The following is a 19,010-nucleotide window of genomic DNA, read 5'->3' as shown; positions in this document are numbered from 1 at the left end:
TGAAATCAGCTGTACCTCCAAAATCGCAAAGCGTGGTCAGAGAGAGAAAAGTTTGTAATCAGGAGGTTGCTGCGGTGTTATGAGTACCATGTCACCACTGGTTTGAACCCACTCATTGTTCTTATAGACATAATTTCATTTGAATTCTACCCATTTAGCTTTGGCATAAATTTATTTCTACAGTCAGAAATTTAGAGGCTGATGCCAAATCAGCAAATGCAATCCAATATAGCAATGGTACAGCTCAAATATTTAAAAAGAAACTTTGATTTTCAAGCACTCCTCTGATTTAGAGAATGGCTCAAGAAGCCAGGCTTTTAGAAATTCCTCTCTTCTTTTTTGACATATTTTTCCCTACATAAATGCTTTTTTCATCCTCCATAAAACCCAAACAATTTTTTTTAATATAGTTAGGATGTTGAATATGGATTGAAATCAATACTAAAAGATGTATACTATTATCTTGCTGCATGGGGAAATTGGAGGAGCTAACCCGCATGCACCAAGGTAAGCCTATGCCTCTCAAGCTACAGAGCAAGAGAGATGGCAAAAAAATCAAGGAACGAAACCAATGCAAACTTAAAAGAAAAGGAAACACGATAACTAGGATGAGAAATTAAAATGAATAAACAGATCCAAACCAGCACTGACACATTAGAAAAAAAAATGACGACTAAAATGTATACTTCCACAACATATTTTCTGTTAATGCATATGGAAATATGAATGTGTGCTTAACAGAAACTATGTAAACTTCAGATTACTTGGTGAATAGGGTACTACGTGTTAACTAAGGCAGAAGCTTGTGTATAGTAATGTTTTACTAAGCCAGAATACTGCAGTATGAGGAGATTTTCCTTTTAGCCATTGTAATAAGAACTTTAGGCAATTTTCTCAAATTCATTTAAATTCTAATATTTTGCCAGGGCAACAATAGCAGTTTCCTTGGACCAAATTTTCTGACAAACGTAAAGCAAGTACACAGAGAAAAGCCTAGGTAAAGACCACAACCCCATTAAGAAAGGCATCCTGCGGAATCATATTGCAGCATTTTCAAAGCAGAACGTTACTATGTCAATAACACACAAGTCATCAAAAAGAAAAAAAGGGAAGGGAAAAAAAGGGAAAAGAAGGTTTACCACCATATACCTGAATCTTCTAGGTAAAAGAGACAGTAAAGGGAAAAATACAGAGAAAGAATGCTCCAGGAAGGAAACAGGAAAACAAGAGGCTGAGACTGTGTTAAGGTTATAAAGCATTTCTATTTCTTACATGTACTGCCCACAGAACCTCAATAAGCAAGAGACATTCTTGTGTGCCTGCAATATACTCTACAGCAATACAGACAGTAAAAAAGGAGAGCTCACAGTAGCAAATTAAATACTTTGCAGCTCCTTATTCCACAAGGAATATTTCATCAAAGGCAGCCCTACTACAGACATACAGATTTTTCGTAACAAGAAGCACTTGGTATAAAACTGAACTGACAATCTGTGTTGTCTTTGTGTACAAGGCAAACGCGGTGTTGGTAAGAACCTCCCTTCACTTGGGCTTCAAATCAGAGCGAAATTGTTCTCATGCTGTCACCTAGAATTGCTACAAGAGAAAATCTAATTCTAGAGCTATTTTCCATTGGTGATTCTCTATGAGGAAGAACAAATCAGATAGAATAAGAGTTTGAGTGTCATTATCTAAGCTGAACCTGCAGTACTCCGTGTATCAAAGGCTGCTCTTAAAAAAACCCCAAAAGATGCTGTAAACTGTGGAAAGAGCACACTTCACATGCAATGCTGATCTACCATTCTGAACAGTTGATTTTCAGGGATTTCCCCCCCCCGCCTTCTTTCTTTGAGAATCAGTGGTACATCGTAAGTCTGGATAAGTGGCCTTAAATGAACTGCTCCCAAATGCTCCAGTACAACAAACCGCCTGTTTTATTCTGTCCTTTATTTTTTTCTGAGGAGACTGTGGTTACTTTTCTTGGGTTCTGCAGTTGAAAACCAATTAGTTTTTTTACACATAATGACAAATACAGGCAAACGTGCTTACCGCTTTGCAGTGTTTGTTTTCCCCCAGAGAGCACGCCACTGGGCAGCATTCCTGTTGGAGTCAAACCTTTCAGCGTCAGCACACTTTCACTCTCTTCTCTGCAGAAGGAAAAAAAACCAACAAAAAAAAAATCCCCAAAGTAAATAATTGTCTTTTTTTTTTTTTTTTTTTCTCAAATACAGAACAGGTTTGAGACACCTTAAGCTACACCTGCCCTGCAATGATTTGGTTATCTCCAATCTCCTTATCAGGACAGACTGAATCCAGTGACACCACCAGCACCAGTGCAGTTCCCCTCACTGCTCTGTAAGCGTTTCACCTTTGCACCGCACCGTACGCAGACTCCCACTATAGTTAACACTATAACCTGCATCTATGAAACAACGCATGACATACATTTGAATATATATACACATAAAACCACAAACTTGATAAGAGGAGGGCCAAAGGAGCAGTCACTGCCAACAATATATTTAAGTGTCTTACACCATGTGGTCCAACATCAACTTCAATTGTTTTGGTTTTGTCTCCACTAGCAGTCAGGTGCATTATTTATTAATGATCATCAGCCACTTAAAAAAACACAGCTAAAAGCTCATTACAATTAATAAGCACTTCTACCCTTACTAGCACTGTTCCTAACAGTCTTGTATGCTAAAAATGATACTGCATTCAAGAAAAATGTTTTAGGAAACCTAAATATGTTTTTCCAGTCTTCAAATACAGTTTTTAATATATGGCAAGAGGAATACAACAGCTCTATCCAGACAAGCTGTTAAATACAGCTTTCTCTAAGCACTGTAATGCTGTCTGTGATGATACACTTCCTCAGCAGCAAAACTGACCCCAATTCTTTAAGAGAAACCTATTTTGAAGTGCTTTACTTTGAAATATATAATGACATTAAGCTGGAGGAAACAAACACAAAGACAGAATTTAGTTCCACATTCACTTGAGGATAATGTGGTTTTGTCTATCAAAACTGTCTCTCAGCAATTCTACTACTTACAATTTTCTTTAGACCTACGTGCCCTGAATTACTCACACATTTCAAACAACTCTTTTTTACCTACTACATATACTCTTCAAGTTCTATTTTTAGTTTGAAAATGATTCTCCTTGTACACACTTTTCTTTGCGTAATAGTAAAAATCAAATTGTGACCACTTTCCTTGCAAGTTTCCTAAGTAATTAGGACTAATGCAACAGCCAACTATTTCCAGAATTAACACAGTATTTTCATCAAGAGTTACACACCAAAGTTTTTGCTTTCTCTTGGTTATTTGCTTCTGCAAGCATATGCATAATCTGCATTTTCAATTCAATCCATTTAATCTCTTTTTTTTTTTTTTTTTAATTAAACCACAATGGCACTTTTAGCTTCACTTTCATATGATAAGTTTATTCACTGTATTTTTACTACCTTTAAACCACATATTCCCAAGAAACCTCCGTATCACAAATTTTGAGATTTTTTTAGCCTTCGGTGTTCCTTATTTTCTGTTTGATGCCCTTCTGTTTTAAAAAAAAAAAAAAAAAGAAAATAAGCTAATATTTTCTTTACCTCCCTCCTGTCTAAATGTATCCAAAAAGAAGTCAGACTTGAGAAACAAAGTCACAGTGAGACAATGACAGGGAATCATGAGGTCTTCCGCTGAGCTTAGGCCAATCTTTCTATGATGGCTATTCTCAGCAAAGCTCATTTATAACCTTTGAAACTCAATGCAATGCTATTCTGATATCTAATTTTGAGAATAAAGTGGTGAATGATCTCAGTGAAATTATCTCAGTTTTACATTCAGGTTACATCCTCGAGGAAGGTGGCCACTCCGGCTCAGAGGAGAGACATTCGACTGAGTCCTTTGAAGGTAGCCAAATCAGGTGCTGATCGTTCCGAAAGACATTTTAAGAATTAGTGAAATAAATTTCAGAAACCAGCAAACAGGAACTTCAAAGGTTTCTGAAATAGGCTGGTTTAGGTGGTGGTGTCACCACAGTCTTTGCAGGGTTATGCACAGTTATCAGGCACTTGTGTGTTAAATGCAGATTGTGCTGGCAGGACAGAAAAAATAACCCAGACTGTTTTATCAGAACAGTATTTGCAAGATTAACCTCGTGTAATCTTTGCTGTCTAGAAGCCTGGCACCTAGCTGAGGAGAATCAACCTTTCCCAGCAGAACAGAAGAGGAGATAACTCCCAGGGGAACAATGGTGGCTGGGATGGAATGCCACCCATCCCCCTGGCAGACTGGTCAGCAAAACTTGGAGGTACCTGTCTACTTGCTGACTATGCCTCTGACCACAGTAAGGATGCGCTGCATTTGCTGGTTAAAGGTAAGGGAGAGCAAATAAATTCTTAGTCTTCAGTCCTTCCTGCAAAGTTTTAAGGTCCATCAGTAACCAAGAACTGTAAAAGGCTCAGCAGCTTCAGTGAGAGAACCACTGGCTTCTCCTCTGCCAGATACAGTCCACTCTGGTCTTCTGGAGATGTTGGGATGCATGTGGCAGGGGTAAAAAACTGTCTCATGAACAACTCTGAGATGAATTTGACCACTTTCCAGGGAACGATCAAGACTGATTTCCATCAGTGCCTTAAAATGTTGATTTTTTGCAAAATAATTTAAGAGGGCTCAAAGTTTCAAGTCGTGCTGAAGCCCTAAGCTATGAGGCTTATGCATATCACTTTAGACAGGGCACACACAAGAATTCTCCTGTACCCTTCCTCCGTCCCTGAAACCATTGAAAAGCTTCTGCCCCATAGTCCCTTTGAAAAAGTCTTTGACATATAGGTGATGCCAATCATCAGCAAGTTGTCAAACCCCAAATATATCAGCTGAGCATTCAAGCCCTTCTGCATATTAAAGTCCATGTTTCTGTTGAATTAATCCTGTCTTTCAAAAGGTGCTCCAGAACAAAATACAGGGGGTCTAGCAGCTGCAGTTCAAGGGTATGGGAGAAAGACAGGTTTCCCAAACTTTGTTTGCTCAACTATCATCAGAGAAAAATAATCCTGCTGTTTTATGAAGGTGGTGGCAATGTCACCTCCGGGCTCTCTGCCAGACGTGGTACAGAGGAGTAGGTGGAAACATTCGATTGCTCCCCCGTCTTGTTTAAGGAAAATGCATGATGCCAACTTTTCTCTTTTTTTTATGGGTACCACTTTGAAGTAGCTTTGTGCATCATTAGTAATTCACATATAACACTTTGGGAACCCCAGGTACAAAGTCCTCCATCTCAGTATGCTATTTAAAGCTACGCTGCTGCAATCTGCAACGCGTGGGCGAACTGCTGTGTCCATGCGAAGCCCCACTGACAACCTGCCCACTGCTTGCATGCTGCAGAAGTGTCTCAAATCAAGCAAGTTTGAGAGTTTCATCTGAAAAGAAGAGTGTATTCTTCAAGTAACTATTTTTATTTCCTCTTTTTATATCAATCATACAATCATACCAATACGTTTTTTAAAAATCCCTTGATTTTGCACTAACCATAATAGCCATAAACTGACTATAGCAGAGCAACATACGATTTCCTGACAAAAAAAAAAAATCCCTCTGCTGAAAGGGAGGGAGAACTGTATTTTCTATATTTAGACTTCAGCACAGTACAGCATGTTTTCTCTTCCGCTCAGACACATCAAACGGAGAGTTCTAAACATTGGGTAGCAATTAGTTACTCATGCTCATGTGTTTGGGGGAGTGCAGCCCAAGGTAACGAGTTGCTGTTGTCTGCAAAATGATTTCCTGGATTTTTAGTTAAATGACCCTAATGCTTTCATCTTTAATCATCTTTACTCATGGCTGTAGCAACAACTGCGGGTGACAAAGCGGGACAGTTGGCTTCCTTTTTAATGAGACATGGTGTGGAACATACCTTTTCTCCACATCTAACTCTTTCCTCGCAGTGGCTAAGAGTTAATTAGTATACCTGGTGAGCAATAGTCTTTTTTTAAAAAAAAAAAGGTAAATGCAATTTTTTTTGCTGATGTCTTTTGTTTGTCTGTTTTACCCTCAGCAAAAGTCCTTAGGAGGAAGATTATTCAGAGCCATAACAACAGTATTGTACAAATAAAGCAATCATTAAAAGGTTCCAGTAAAACTCAGTTGGGTGGCATACTAAATATCAAATTTGCTGTTTGATTAACAGTAGAGTGCTCCAAGTAATCATTCAAAGATGTCCTTTTAACATTAAAAAACATCTGAAACAGCACAAAACCTTACCTTAACACTGAGAAAACTCTAGCCATTTTTCCTATTGCTCTTATCTTGTTCCTTATAACCTCCTTCCGAGCAGCAGCTGTTGCTCCTATGGAAAACACATTAAAACCAGTTATAAGTATTTGTAAACAATACATCACTATTCTGAACTCTAAATACAAGAAACATCATATTGATGCCACAACTTGCCAAACTGACCCACATTTGTAGTCAAAACTGAAAATACTATTTTTTTTGTTATTTACAGCTCTAGACTGACCACTTTTGAAGAATTTAGTTATTACTACCTTTAGGGATGCGATCCTTTTCCTGATACACGTTAAAGCTGCATGTTTTTTCGTCAATGTAAGCTAATTTTCCATTTCAAAAACATTTTCAGAGACCATACCCTTTTGAAAACAAGTTTCTTAGAAAATAGTCAAAATGCCAAAAAGATATTTAATATGAACAGTGTCCAAACCACCGTTAAAAAAAGTTAAAAGAAAAGTTAAACAACAATGGAGTTAAAATGTACTTCATAGTCTTATCATTTTAAGAAAATCAATCATGTTTGACTTAATTTTCTAAAAAAAGTGATTGGGTTAAGCTTAAGGCCTAGAGGGTCCAGTTAGGGTTTCCCTATCCCTAGTTAAAAAGTATTTAAATGGTTATAAAACCTAAAGGCAGAGTCCTGAAAACCAGCATGAAATGGTAGGGATTGCACTGGCTGGCAGTGGTTAAGACAGTTCCACAGAGCAAATTCCTTCTCATCACTGCTACGGCCTGCTCAAAATTACAATTACTTTGAAATTTGTGAGCTCACACAATAATCTGCCTTAAAAAATAACATATGCTGGAACAGAGACTACAGTTCAGCTAAGTTTGCATGTGTGCTTGTTACTTGGATATCATCAAAAACTAGAATATTATCTCTGCATCCGAGAGAGAACCACCTGAATGGGAAAAGGAAATAGTACTAAGTTATCGGAACGAGGAATTTCTTTTAATAAGGACCCCCCACATCCCCAAGAAAATGCCATGTTATACTAAGTAAACCAGTTTCATTTAATTATCACAATCACAACCACGTACATCGCGAAGGTTTCTGAATGACAGGTAACCTTGGCTCGCGTGGACGCTGCCTGACATCTCCTGCCTCGGGGGTTCAAGAGTGCAACCCAAAAACCGCTACACATCACGATAACGCTTCCTTCTTCGCTGCTCCAGAATTCAAGGACAAAAATGAAAATTTCTATTTTCAGTTCCTAGCAAATTGATCCGTTTTATAAAGCAGAGTCCATCACGGAAGCTAAAATAGCAGAAAAGGCCAAAAAATTGAGGCGGCAGTTGTGGCAGCAGAGGGGACGGCCCCAGGGAGCCAAGGCAGCGGCAGGGACGGCCGCCCATGGGCGCGGGGGGTGGGCGGCTGATGGATGCAAGAGGTGAAAAGCTGCAGAAGACACGGCCGCGGGGCCTTGCCATGCAGACCTTCCTTCACTGTCTTATGAGGGCGAAGTGACTCCAGCCAAAAGGGCTCGTAGCGAAACGCGGGCTCCGCTGGACTCAGTGGCAAAAGTCCCATCTGCTTCAGCGGCGCCAGCGATTCACACGCTGCTCCTCCTTCCTCTGTGCGGTCCCAGCTGCTCGGGGCAGTGCTGGAGGGGTCCAACGCTGCCATGCGGGAGATTTGCTGGGTGGCTTCTGGGACCTGACTGAGCAATAATTCCCACAGTTTCAGCTGATGGCAGCCTCCTGGCTCTTCCATCAGGCACTGTCACCTTTCCTACTGCAGATTTCTCAGTTACAATTAAATTTGTAACAGTTTGAGACTACAGCTGGAACCACAAGCATTGCTTCATGGTATTTACTAGATGACTAGGTGGTCTGGCTGATATCACCGAGAAGAGGTGAAAAGGAGGTACTTTTTTTTTTTTTCTCCTGTGCTTGAATTTCAAACCATCCTTTGCAAAACACTTTCAAAATTGACAAAAAACTCAAGTCACAAATCCTAGAGCTATTCAGAAGAAAGCTAAGTAACCGTAGGAACAAGCATCACAGACAACGACGTAAAAACTCAGGATGAATCTCACCGCAACTTTTAACATTGTGGTTGAGATCGAGTTTAACCCCAAAGAGTGCAAGGGGTGAGTTTGATAAAGTGGGAGCTCGACAGCCAGGCACGGGGAATCATCCTGCGGAGCTGCTCGCGCGGTCGCGTGCCCCTGACCAGCCCGTGTACAAACGGGTCCCACACGAGCCAGCTTGTACGTGCCCACAGCCATCGCAATCTGCACGTTCAAATGTTGGTAACTGTACGCTTACGTACTGCGATATATTACGTACGCTGAGGAGTGTAAACTAGATGTCTTACAGTCTTGCATGCTACTTTTGCACGCATCCATCTCTTGGGGCAGGTATTAACGCATTATTTCCAGGCATTTCTAATTGTCCTCCTAGACTGTCTTGAAATTATGAGCCTGTATCTTGACGTTCAAACTGAAAGAAACTACGCTCAGAATCATAGCTTTCAGATCTCCCACATATAAAGATAAAAATATAAAGATATTAAAAATGTAAAGATAAAAATATAATGATATAAAGTCTTAGGCATAAACGTCTAATTCTAGGCAATAAAGAGTGGGAGAAACAGCTGTAGTTCAGCTGTAACTGAATTAAATATAATATGTTCCTAAGAGCTTAATGAAAAATTTAAATTAAACAGCAATGATTCAGCTTGGTTCTTCAGGAAATAGAGGGGGTACATTCCTGCCTCAGTTACTACGATCTCACTAAATTGTACTCTCAAGATACACAAGACATGGTTTTCAGCCGTTTTTTACCCTGAAAGCACTTAAACACAATTTGTCTTTTTTTTTTCCCCCACAAGTGTCACTATCCTTATTTGTTTATTACAAACCCACACTGTTCTAGTAGATCTTATAAGTGTTTTTTCAACCTTTTTCTGTTTAACCTCCAGAAGAGTTGAGAACTGAAAACGGTAAATGTAATTTATCACTAAAGTGAAATACAATGCCCTACACTTAAATATAAAATAAGAATGGAAAACCAAATACCTAATCATAAAACACAACAGGCTCAACGGGAGTATTTTGTTTCTCATCAATGGACATAAATGGTTACTAAAAAAAAATACACTTAAGAGATTTTGGTCTCCACTGAATTTCCTCATTTGTAACACAGCTGTGAAAATGACTTTAAATATTCTATGTTTACTAACTATTAGTAATGATTTTATTTATCCTATTTGGTTTTTTTAACCATTATTTGCTAATCCACAATGTTTTATTGCCCTGTTAGTTTTGACTGAATACCACTAACCTGATATAGAATTTGGATTCCCTAACTATTTATACATAAATCTTAGACTCCCATTTCAACGGGAGTGCATACTCCAGTTCAGTATTCTGAAATTCACTATTACTGCAAATCCTTATGAATTACTTCAGCTGCACTTAAGAAATACACTTATGTGAAAGTAAATGGGTCGCAACCTGAGAACTGGCTATGGGTAAAAGGGTGAATTTTAGCCTTTGCGAACATTGCCTGATGTCCTCTGAAGTTTTTGCTTTTCTTCCAATGCCTAAACAAACCCTATTTGCATGAAGGAATTTAAAAAAAATAAATCATGAACACAGCCGAGTTTAAAATTGGAGCGGAAAAGTTATTTGGGAGGTAGAATAAAAGCTTTGAATTTTAATTCAGTATTTTAACAAGTTCTATTGGATTTTGGATTTGTAGCATCCAAACACAGGTCTTGCAAGCTGGATATGTAGGACCTATGTGAAATGTAATTTAGACCTTCAGATTAAGCACCAGAACAATGAAAAGAAAAAAAAAAAGGACTATAAACTCTGAAAATATTTCAAGATGTAGGATTGAACAGATAGAAGACAATACTGAGTAAAAAAGCCAAACCCAAATCTCTCACCGGTATCCTAATATATAATATTAGCTAATTAAGCATTAGAAAAATGAATGACACTTAAGCCTTCCAACTTATTGAATACCTTTCTTCTGTGCATAAATGGGATCTTCTTATGAATTCCAAAGGGGGGGAAAGAAAAAGATCAGTGACGTTTGTAGAATGAAAATAAAAAATAAATACAGAACATTTGACAACATCAATGGAAACGCAATGTTTAAGTAAAGTCTGAAAAACAGAAAAGAAACAAATTAGGCAGGGAACATCCAAAAGGAAAGAAACAGATTGAGAATGATGGGGAAAAAAAAAGAAAACCGCCCCTTTTTTCGCTTAAAGCCTTGTTAGTAGGTTTTGCAGGAAACGAACATGCAGGCGAAAGATCAACAGTGAAGCTTAGCCTCAGTGTTTCCCACCCCTTGAACACGTACTTTCTCCTACATTGTTGCAGCTGCTTTGATGAGGCTTAATCACTTCTCAAAACCAGTCTGATATCTGAAAGAACAGCTTACTATTGTCGCCACGTCTGCTGCTTCTACCAAAACCTGCGCTATCTACCGCACCCGTGCATTTGTTCAAGTGGTCCAGCAGCTTGCCGTTGTCCAAGCCAAATGCCACCGTCGTACGAGGTATTGCATTTTAAAATCGACTGTGCTTGAGAGCAAGACCAGTGCAGCACTCGGTGCCCGGGCAGACCTGCACCATCACACGTGCTTTGGGGACGCGGGTTACCCAGTGCACGCTGCTAGGCTGGTTCAGAGGCAGAGCACGCCAACGTGCCCTAGCATGGCTTACATGAAAAATGCTTTGGGCATGGAAACAACCACACCTGGCCAAATAAATGAACGAATCAATGAATAAATAAAAAGATCACATTAAAATGCCCCTCTGCCACCAATTCACAGATATTAGGTATATATTGCAGCCCAAGCGTGCTGGTTCAGGGGAAGAACAAACATAAATCAGCGGGAAAAACCCTCCATTTCTCTCCTAGTTAAAATTTAACTCACTGAAAAGCTATGACTCTCTCATCTGCCCAGGTAGTATCACGAACACCCTTATCAAGGCATCGGTCAGTAACTGAGACTTAATGATGAGGCCTTTGGTTTTGCTCAGTCATTCTCTGTGTTAGTTGGCGCAGAGCTTGCCCCCGGCGCAATTTATTGCACTGCAGAGTTGTGACAAATTTCTACGCCGCTCTTCACAGCGGAACCAGGGTTTGACCGGCAGGAGATGTTTGACTCGGTAGTTCTCTTCGGGCTCGGACTACAGCACGATACTGGGGAAGCTGTATTCCTACCCAGGAATAAATGCCGCAGCTAGCACTGTGACAGCGGCTTTTCCATGAGAAGGCTGTGAGCTACAATGTTGAAGGCAATACAAAAATTAATGCAGGTAATTTAGGAGTGCCTTTATGCCAAATCATGATAGCGATGCATACAAAGCAAGCAGTGCATTTGTGTCAAGTTGTCTATTACATTATTGCACCCTTTTAATTAGCAGCTTTTTTTTTTCTTTCCTTTTTTCCCAATCAAATGCAAGAGGCTAGAAATGTTGCTAATTAAAGTAAAATGGGACTCTGACTCTATGCTGGCTGGCTGGGTAGAAGTATTTGCAGCTCCTGTTGCTAAGCGATGTGTTTGATGCACAAACCCTAAAGCACACGAGCTAACGTTCACCCAAGACATTTTTTGCTAGATCAGATTATATTGCAACCACCATAGCAAACAGGGATGAGAAAGTACACCAAGAGGAAGCTATCAGAGATAAGAAAACTTGACATATCATATCCTCTCATTTTTAAAGCAAGCAAAACCAAAAGGCCAATACAGGCCAGCAGGGAGATATGGGCTAAAGGGCACTACGATTCCTATTTAGGCTTTCTCCCAATAAGCATACGCAGAAACTGCCTACAACAAATTGATCAGATTCCCATGATGTGTCTCCTTAAGAAAAAAAAAAAAAAAAAAAAGAGGAAAAAACGGAATACACACTGTTGAGCATCCTGCTCATGGCTAGATGCACCATGCATGACTCAGAACAAATAATAATAATGGCTGATAAGAACACCATGCAGTGAGGTCAGGCAATACTGACGGGGCTTATTTTTGAATGGGGAAGTGAGAGGGGAAGACAGGGCAAGAAAGTGTAAGAAAAGATAAGAAATGAATGATCAGTGCAAACCATAGTGATGGATCATTCTCATTACATGTGGGAACCCAGGTCAGGGCATGTTCAAACTGCAAGGAGAGAAAGGAAATCAGCAGCAAGCCCTGCAAACCACCATTGATGCAAAAATAGGCGATGATTTTAAAGAATCATTCCATCAAACAAAATGTATCTGCTGTTGCAGATATCAGGCATTTCCTTCTACAGGAAATACTGCTAAAGAAAAATAGGACTGAACTACTGCAGTCCTTCAAGGAAGCTGGACAGAAATTATTGAAGAGTGAAAATGTTGAACCACGACAAGACTGTCCATATACTGCCCTTACAGAAACAGTTTTAAGCTGATAATCATTCCAGTCTGTTTCATCAAGAACACAAATGAAATACATCTTGTAGTTTCTCCCCCAAAAGGCAAGGGTCTAATGAGGAGAAAAAAAAAAAAAAAAAAAAAGAGTGGGAACTCAACTATTTCTGAGAGAAAGAGGATTTTCCTTTGTTGTATGGCTAATAAATCCGAACCCACCAGGAAATCATTAAAGATATCAGCCTCTATGTAAATTTACATCAACCCTCAAATTTACTTTTATGCCAGAATCTTTCAGCCTCTTCTATGTGTACGATGCCCACGAGCCCCCCGCTTCCCGCGGGCTGGAGGTACGAGCGTGCGCCCACAGCAAGCTGCAGCACTAGCGCCACAGATCCCATTTTACAGCTCTAAGGGGATTATCCGGGAAAGCAGACACGAGCATATGCCAACTCTGGTTTTAACTACACATGCTAAAGGCGACAACGTTTCTAATGTCTTCCTTAATATAAAGTTTTACACAGAGAAAGCGTTCATAGAGAAAAATAATCTGAAGGCAGATTTAGACAACAGTGTTAGCATTACAGTACCGGGAATGGTTTAATTATTCCTCATCTGGAAATGTTAACGCTGTTAGATATCGTTATGCAGTACACACACATGCAAACCCAGAGGATTTCAGCCTGCCTCCCTGCTTAGACACCTGCAATGCTGCAAACTCCATGTCTGGAGGAGATCTGTGGTAAAACTCCCAGTGAGACGGAGCGGGAGGTTCACCCTCCTCCCAGAAAAAACATAGTAGATGCAGAGACCTCCTGCAGCTGCTGTCCCCAAAGACGCCTAACGCCTCGCCATTTCTGACTCTGCTTTTGAAAACGTGCTCCGGGACTGTAACTCAGGCATGGAAACGCTGACACACTACAATTTTAGAAAAGGACTACAGGCATCGGTCTATCTTTGCTCAGCGGAAGTCGAGTAGTACAACTTTAAAGGAAAGTATTAGGCCAATGCTGAATTAATTTAAAAATCCTTCCCATAAAGCCTTTGCTTTGGCATTGCATTCAGTGGGATTTCAGCCTGCGCTTAAGTGCTTTCTTGAGCCAAGGATTTTAAGCACATGGTTTTCTTGCTACTGTATTTAATTTGACACAGTTTTTACTCATTGTATCCCTCCGTACTGTTTCACACGTTGCTTTAATTACACAGTAGCTACTTATTTAAATTTCATGAGAAAAAAATTGGGCATAATATTCAAACAGGTGTTTTCTTCTCTCTACTGATTACTGGTTTCAATAAATTCAGTCTTTGTCCCAAGTCCTGCAAGATAATTGTTCACGTCCACACTCTGTGGAGGATACAGAACGGGGAATTCCATCTGGCTTTTCAGAGTAAAAGCAAAGCACTATCATCCAAAACCTTCTTCTCCATCGCAAAGGAAACATTTGTCAAAACCTGTGATCTAGGTTCCTCTTCTAAAGATTAAAAATAAAGACTTTGAGAGAGAAGTTTAATTATTAATTACAACTTCATTAAATATTTGTCTTACTTTACAGTTCTTCATTCTCCCTGTTCATTCATTCTACCTACAAACATCTTGAGAATACTTGATATTGCTATATTTTTCCAGGTTATTTTTTACTTTTTTAATATTTCTGTTCTTTTCCTAGAATTTTTTTTTTTTAAACACTGAAAGCATTCATAGTAAGAACGTTAGGGATGCATGGGATTTTTTTTTCAATTTTGCTCAATCGAGAAGGGACATTCTGGAGAGCTGCAATTTACTCTTGCACAGCCTAACAGAAAATAATGACTAATAAAATAAATCGACTTCTAAGAATCCTCAGATTGCTAGATATAAAGTATCCTTTACAGTCAAATTACAGGTACAAGGCAACTTATCATCATATAAACTCCAACCCAAGTGACAATGGAAGTGATTATTCCTCTCTTCTTAGCAGAAATGCCAGGTCAGAACATTCTCTATCTGTGCTTGCATGCTTATTTTTATTGACTATATTGCTTCTTAAATGCCTTTTAGATACACAAGTGCATTAAAAGAAGCAACTGATGAAATATTTCAAGTACAAGTCTTCCAAAGTTACAGTACCGACATTTTGGAAGGAGCTCTGCAGGAAGCTTATTTCACTGTAGGAAAATCATTTTGTTGACATAATTAAACTTCCTATCCCTGGGATCTTATGCATAAAATCAACATCTGACCCCTTCATGACAACACAACCCAGATTTCATGGAGGGAAATACTTTTTTTTTTTTTTTTTAACCCCAAACAGGAAAGGGTTAGAACAGGGTAGAACTTCTATTAATTCTTTCCAAGCATGCAGTAAGCAAATCCACTGGAGTCTAGCACACTAGCTGCTTTCAGCCGCACAGAACTTAAACAGGACCCAGAAAATTATCCCAGGGTTAGTAAATAAACTTTTAAAGTAGTTTCAAGGCAAACAATCTCAACCAAGGGCAGGAGGCTCTTACCATCAAACCCATCTTCCTCTGTCCCCAATTCATCATCTGAGCAGATGTTCAGCACATTTACCAGCATCTCTGTCACTAAAATGGAAAACAAATGCAAACTGTTGATATTAAGCTTCCCTGGTCTGTCAGAGCAAACTGTAGCTGTAGCAGTGCTAGAATTCAGTACAGAAATAATACCCACTTTTTAAATAACATGGACCTTGTTTTATGCACATAGTAATATAAGCTTGAAGTGTCTCATCTATTACAGGTTTCCATAAAAATTGTTCCAAATATAAGAAACAGCACGACAAATAGACCTTAAAAAAATAATGTCTTTACAATCTCTCTTCTTGCAATTGTCAATGAACTAGGTAACTTTTGTTTTCTCCCCCCCGCCCCCAATACATTTTCGCCTTTCACTCAACTTGGAAAGCAGAACTGGCCACTCTCGTCTTGCTGCTACATTGCAGTAGGATTTGAATTCCCTGCTTAGCAAATGGAATGACATATCAATTGAAAAAGTTAAGCAAGAGGGATCACAGAATATTTATTTATTTATCCAGGTTCTGGGCACTGTACTTTCAATTCAACAAAACATTAATGCTTGTAAGATGTCTACAAAGGAGCAGTGTCTCTTGAAATCCAAGACAAATAGACTAGATGATCTTTGTAGGTCCTGTCCAGCTGGAACTATTATATATTTAATAGAAACGTCATTATCAGTGAATTCAGAATCTATTCAGCTTGCTTACTTAGCAACTCGGGCACAGAAGGGTCAGCCTCAAGCTACCCCTAACCTGGTCCCAGCTCCTTCTGGAAAGGCAACAGCGAGACACTAACCAGGGAGCACACAGAGTAAGAACAGTCAAAAAAAAAACCCCAACCAAAAACCCAGCAAAAATCACAATCAAGGAAATGGAATTTAGAGATCGAAAAAGCTGAAGTTACAAGGTAAAATGTGAAATCATTAGCAGAATGAGAAAAACTCCACTATATCTACATGTAGTAAGCATCATTAAAAGGGTTACCAGGCATGTCTAGCCTTGCACTAACTACACAGGTTGAAAGTTTAAATTTTTTAATCAAGTGGTTATTGAAATTCTCTTCTGTGGCAATTATGATGGCTTAGCACATTAGAAGGGTGGGACACAGCTATATTTTTCATACATTAGTGAAGGATTTAATATTTCCCTTTGACAGGATTAGTGGAAAGACTTTCCACACTAACAACCACCAGCGAAACTAACAGCTTCCTACCTTGGTTGGCCTTTAAGGAAAAAAAATCTATAAAAAAGGAAATAAATAAAAAGCTGTGCAGAACATCAACTCTTACATCCATGAGTTTTGTTTCGCAGAGAAAGGAAAAACACTGATTTAACTTCTTGAGGCTCCAGAAGTTCCAAGCAATTGGTAAGAGTGACCACTGGGAACACATGAAGGAGAAAAAAAAAAAACCCAAACCCACCCAAGGAAAAATATGAAGGAGGACTGTTCATGGTCTCAGAACCTCAACAAGTCTGGCTGCGCATCCTGCAGCCTCACCTGAGGAGGACACCTATGGGAAACCTCTGGAAAAATGACCTTACAGAGCATCTTACAGAACCGCAATGTGCATGGAGAATAAGCCCATCCTAAAAATGGCCTGGCTGAGTTCATGGCTGAAGAAAACGAAAACATTTTATCTGCTTCACAAGAGTTTGCAACACGCATCAGCGTGGATTATGTAATATCTCCATTAGTGGAAACAGCTGTCTATTCTTTGTTAATCCCCATTTTATTGTCTATCTGCTTTGTTCACAGAGACCTCAGGCATCTCACCAGCAGCTTTCCTAGTACAAAAGAGCAGCTGAAAACAAAGCCGGTCATGACTGCAGGTAAGAGTCACAGCTGACTGTATTTCCAGTTGCCTATTAAGAGAGAACTGTTATTCCAAGCAGCTTTTAAGAGTTTATTATAGTTTTCTGGCAGTAATTGCTGTTGCAGCAATATACTATAATGGATGGATCAAAGCAGGCTTCATCTCAGGCCCTGAATAAAATGACTTAGGGTTTAAGTAGTTTGCATTATGTATTCATTTAACATGTTAGACCAAAGTGTTTTCGTGCCTTTTGTGTGCTTGCCACTCATAGCATGAAGCTGTCTTCAGGCAACATCAAGAGCACTGTGTTTCAATAAAACACCATTTGTGTTCTTTAGAGTTGTCTTGCCAGCAATGAGGCACTGCATGCCCTGGGCAGAGAAGAGGCTGAAGAGCAGGTTTTCCTTCTTCCTGCCGTCTCACTACTCCCTTCAGGAACAGTTAACCAGACTGGGTCTTAGCATCACCAGCTCTGTGTTTGCTGGTAGAAAAAGTAACCTGTCATCATCTTATCAGAAAGGTCACCTGGGTAAGGGTGTAACCATGATGCAGTGAAGTCTGCTGTCATGTCCCTTGAGCAGTAAGCCATATCCAAGGGAATGCCCAAGAGCTTATAAAGGAACAACTAAATTAGAATTTTATTCAGTGGATGCACCTCTGGCTTGCAATGTCATAAAATCTATTTCTACAGCAGAAACATAATTGCATCATAGCCTGGAAAGAGTGGAAATTATAAAAACATATGAGAAGTGTGATTAACCACACGTAATTGCTTGCCCCTCCTTGTCCTCGAAAGCAAGTCATCTGTCTTCAAATTATTCTTGCCATTTCAAATAAACAAGGCCACCTGCAGAGTAACTAAGAAACCATTTTGCAGTTTCTACGAGCAGAGCCAATTTACATACCTTTCTCACCCACGAACGGCAAGGACCAGGTAAACACATCCATGAAGTTTGGAAGCCAGTATGGATGAGGGGAGCAGTTGAACTGTCTGATATTCATAACGTTGTTCTCGTATTTCAATACTGCAGCTAGAAGGGAGAAAGGAAAGGAACAAGAGACGTCAGCCATGCACGCACGACTGGCTACCAGACCAGTAACGCCCATGGCGAGCGCAGCCTGCAGGGCTGCTCACCAGCTTTCAATCACTTGACCCATTGGCAGCACTTGACTCTAGTTATAATAGGATACAGCCTCAAAGAAGTTGCAAGCCATTTCCAGTCTGAAAGGTGTGTCATCAGCTTTCCCTGGCACTAAGATGCATTGGTAAGTGAATTAATCACTCTGAGTAGTCATGAACTTCGGTTCTGGGATCTGCTACCAGCAGAAAACAAGGCAGACTGTCCACATCCACCCGTGTCACACGGTTACCTGAGCTCCTGACAACCACATACAGAGCACAACCATAACAGTTTATCACTCAGAGTTTGAATTCTGCTTTTCCAATGAACGTTTTCAACATAATTCAATCATAGTATTGTCCACCAGATGATACTTTCTTCCAACATTTTTCAAACTCCAGACACACAAGAATGTGCTCCCAATAGTATGAATGAATAACAATACGATTTGTCTTGCACTGTTTAAAATTCATAACATTCTTGTCAACACACACAAAAAAAGACTACATTTGCTAATGGGCAGAAATATAGATATTTATGCCATTGCTGCTTTTTAAAGCGCCAAGTAAATTTCAGTGTTAACTTGTGTTAATGGACTTCAGGTTTATATCTGAAACAGGATCTGATTAACTTCAACCTGTTTTTAGAATATTAATAGAACAAAGTAAATCAAAGTATTACAAAGCATATCAGCAAGAAACAGCTGTTTATTTCTAGAAGAGACCATAGCTGTACACAGGCCCAGTGCAGTCAAAAGTCAGATGAAAGAGGGAAAGGCTGAACGTGGCTTGGATAGAGAGGGCCGAGAGCGCAGGAGGGGGAGAAAGGGACAATATCAGTTTGGTTAGGGAGGTGCAAAGTAATCATGCTGAAAATGTGGCAGATGAAATAAAATGAACTCTAC

At 39.6% G+C, this 19,010-nt stretch overlaps 1 protein-coding gene and 1 long non-coding RNA gene across 2 annotated transcripts in view; one reads left to right on the top strand and one right to left on the bottom strand.

Annotated features, from left to right (window-relative positions):
- PPP3CA (protein phosphatase 3 catalytic subunit alpha) overlaps positions 1–19,010 on the bottom strand; it is a 202,269-nt gene that overhangs the window by 5,742 nt on the left and 177,517 nt on the right. Inside the window, exons 9-12 of the mRNA XM_075751528.1 lie at positions 17,891–18,016; positions 15,146–15,220; positions 6,267–6,351; positions 2,050–2,147 (exon numbers count right to left, since the gene is read on the bottom strand). Coding sequence (XP_075607643.1) covers positions 2,050–2,147; positions 6,267–6,351; positions 15,146–15,220; positions 17,891–18,016 — 384 coding nt within the window. The remainder of the gene's footprint in view (positions 1–2,049; positions 2,148–6,266; positions 6,352–15,145; positions 15,221–17,890; positions 18,017–19,010) is intronic.
- The window catches only part of LOC142601704 (uncharacterized), a 129,837-nt gene that overhangs the window by 50,718 nt on the left and 60,109 nt on the right, over positions 1–19,010 (top strand). The window lies entirely within an intron of this gene.

This window comes from Balearica regulorum, chromosome 4, assembly GCF_011004875.1.
Source record: "Balearica regulorum gibbericeps isolate bBalReg1 chromosome 4, bBalReg1.pri, whole genome shotgun sequence".
Lineage (NCBI taxonomy): Eukaryota > Metazoa > Chordata > Aves > Gruiformes > Gruidae > Balearica > Balearica regulorum.
This window is presented reverse-complemented; position numbering and strand designations above follow the sequence as displayed.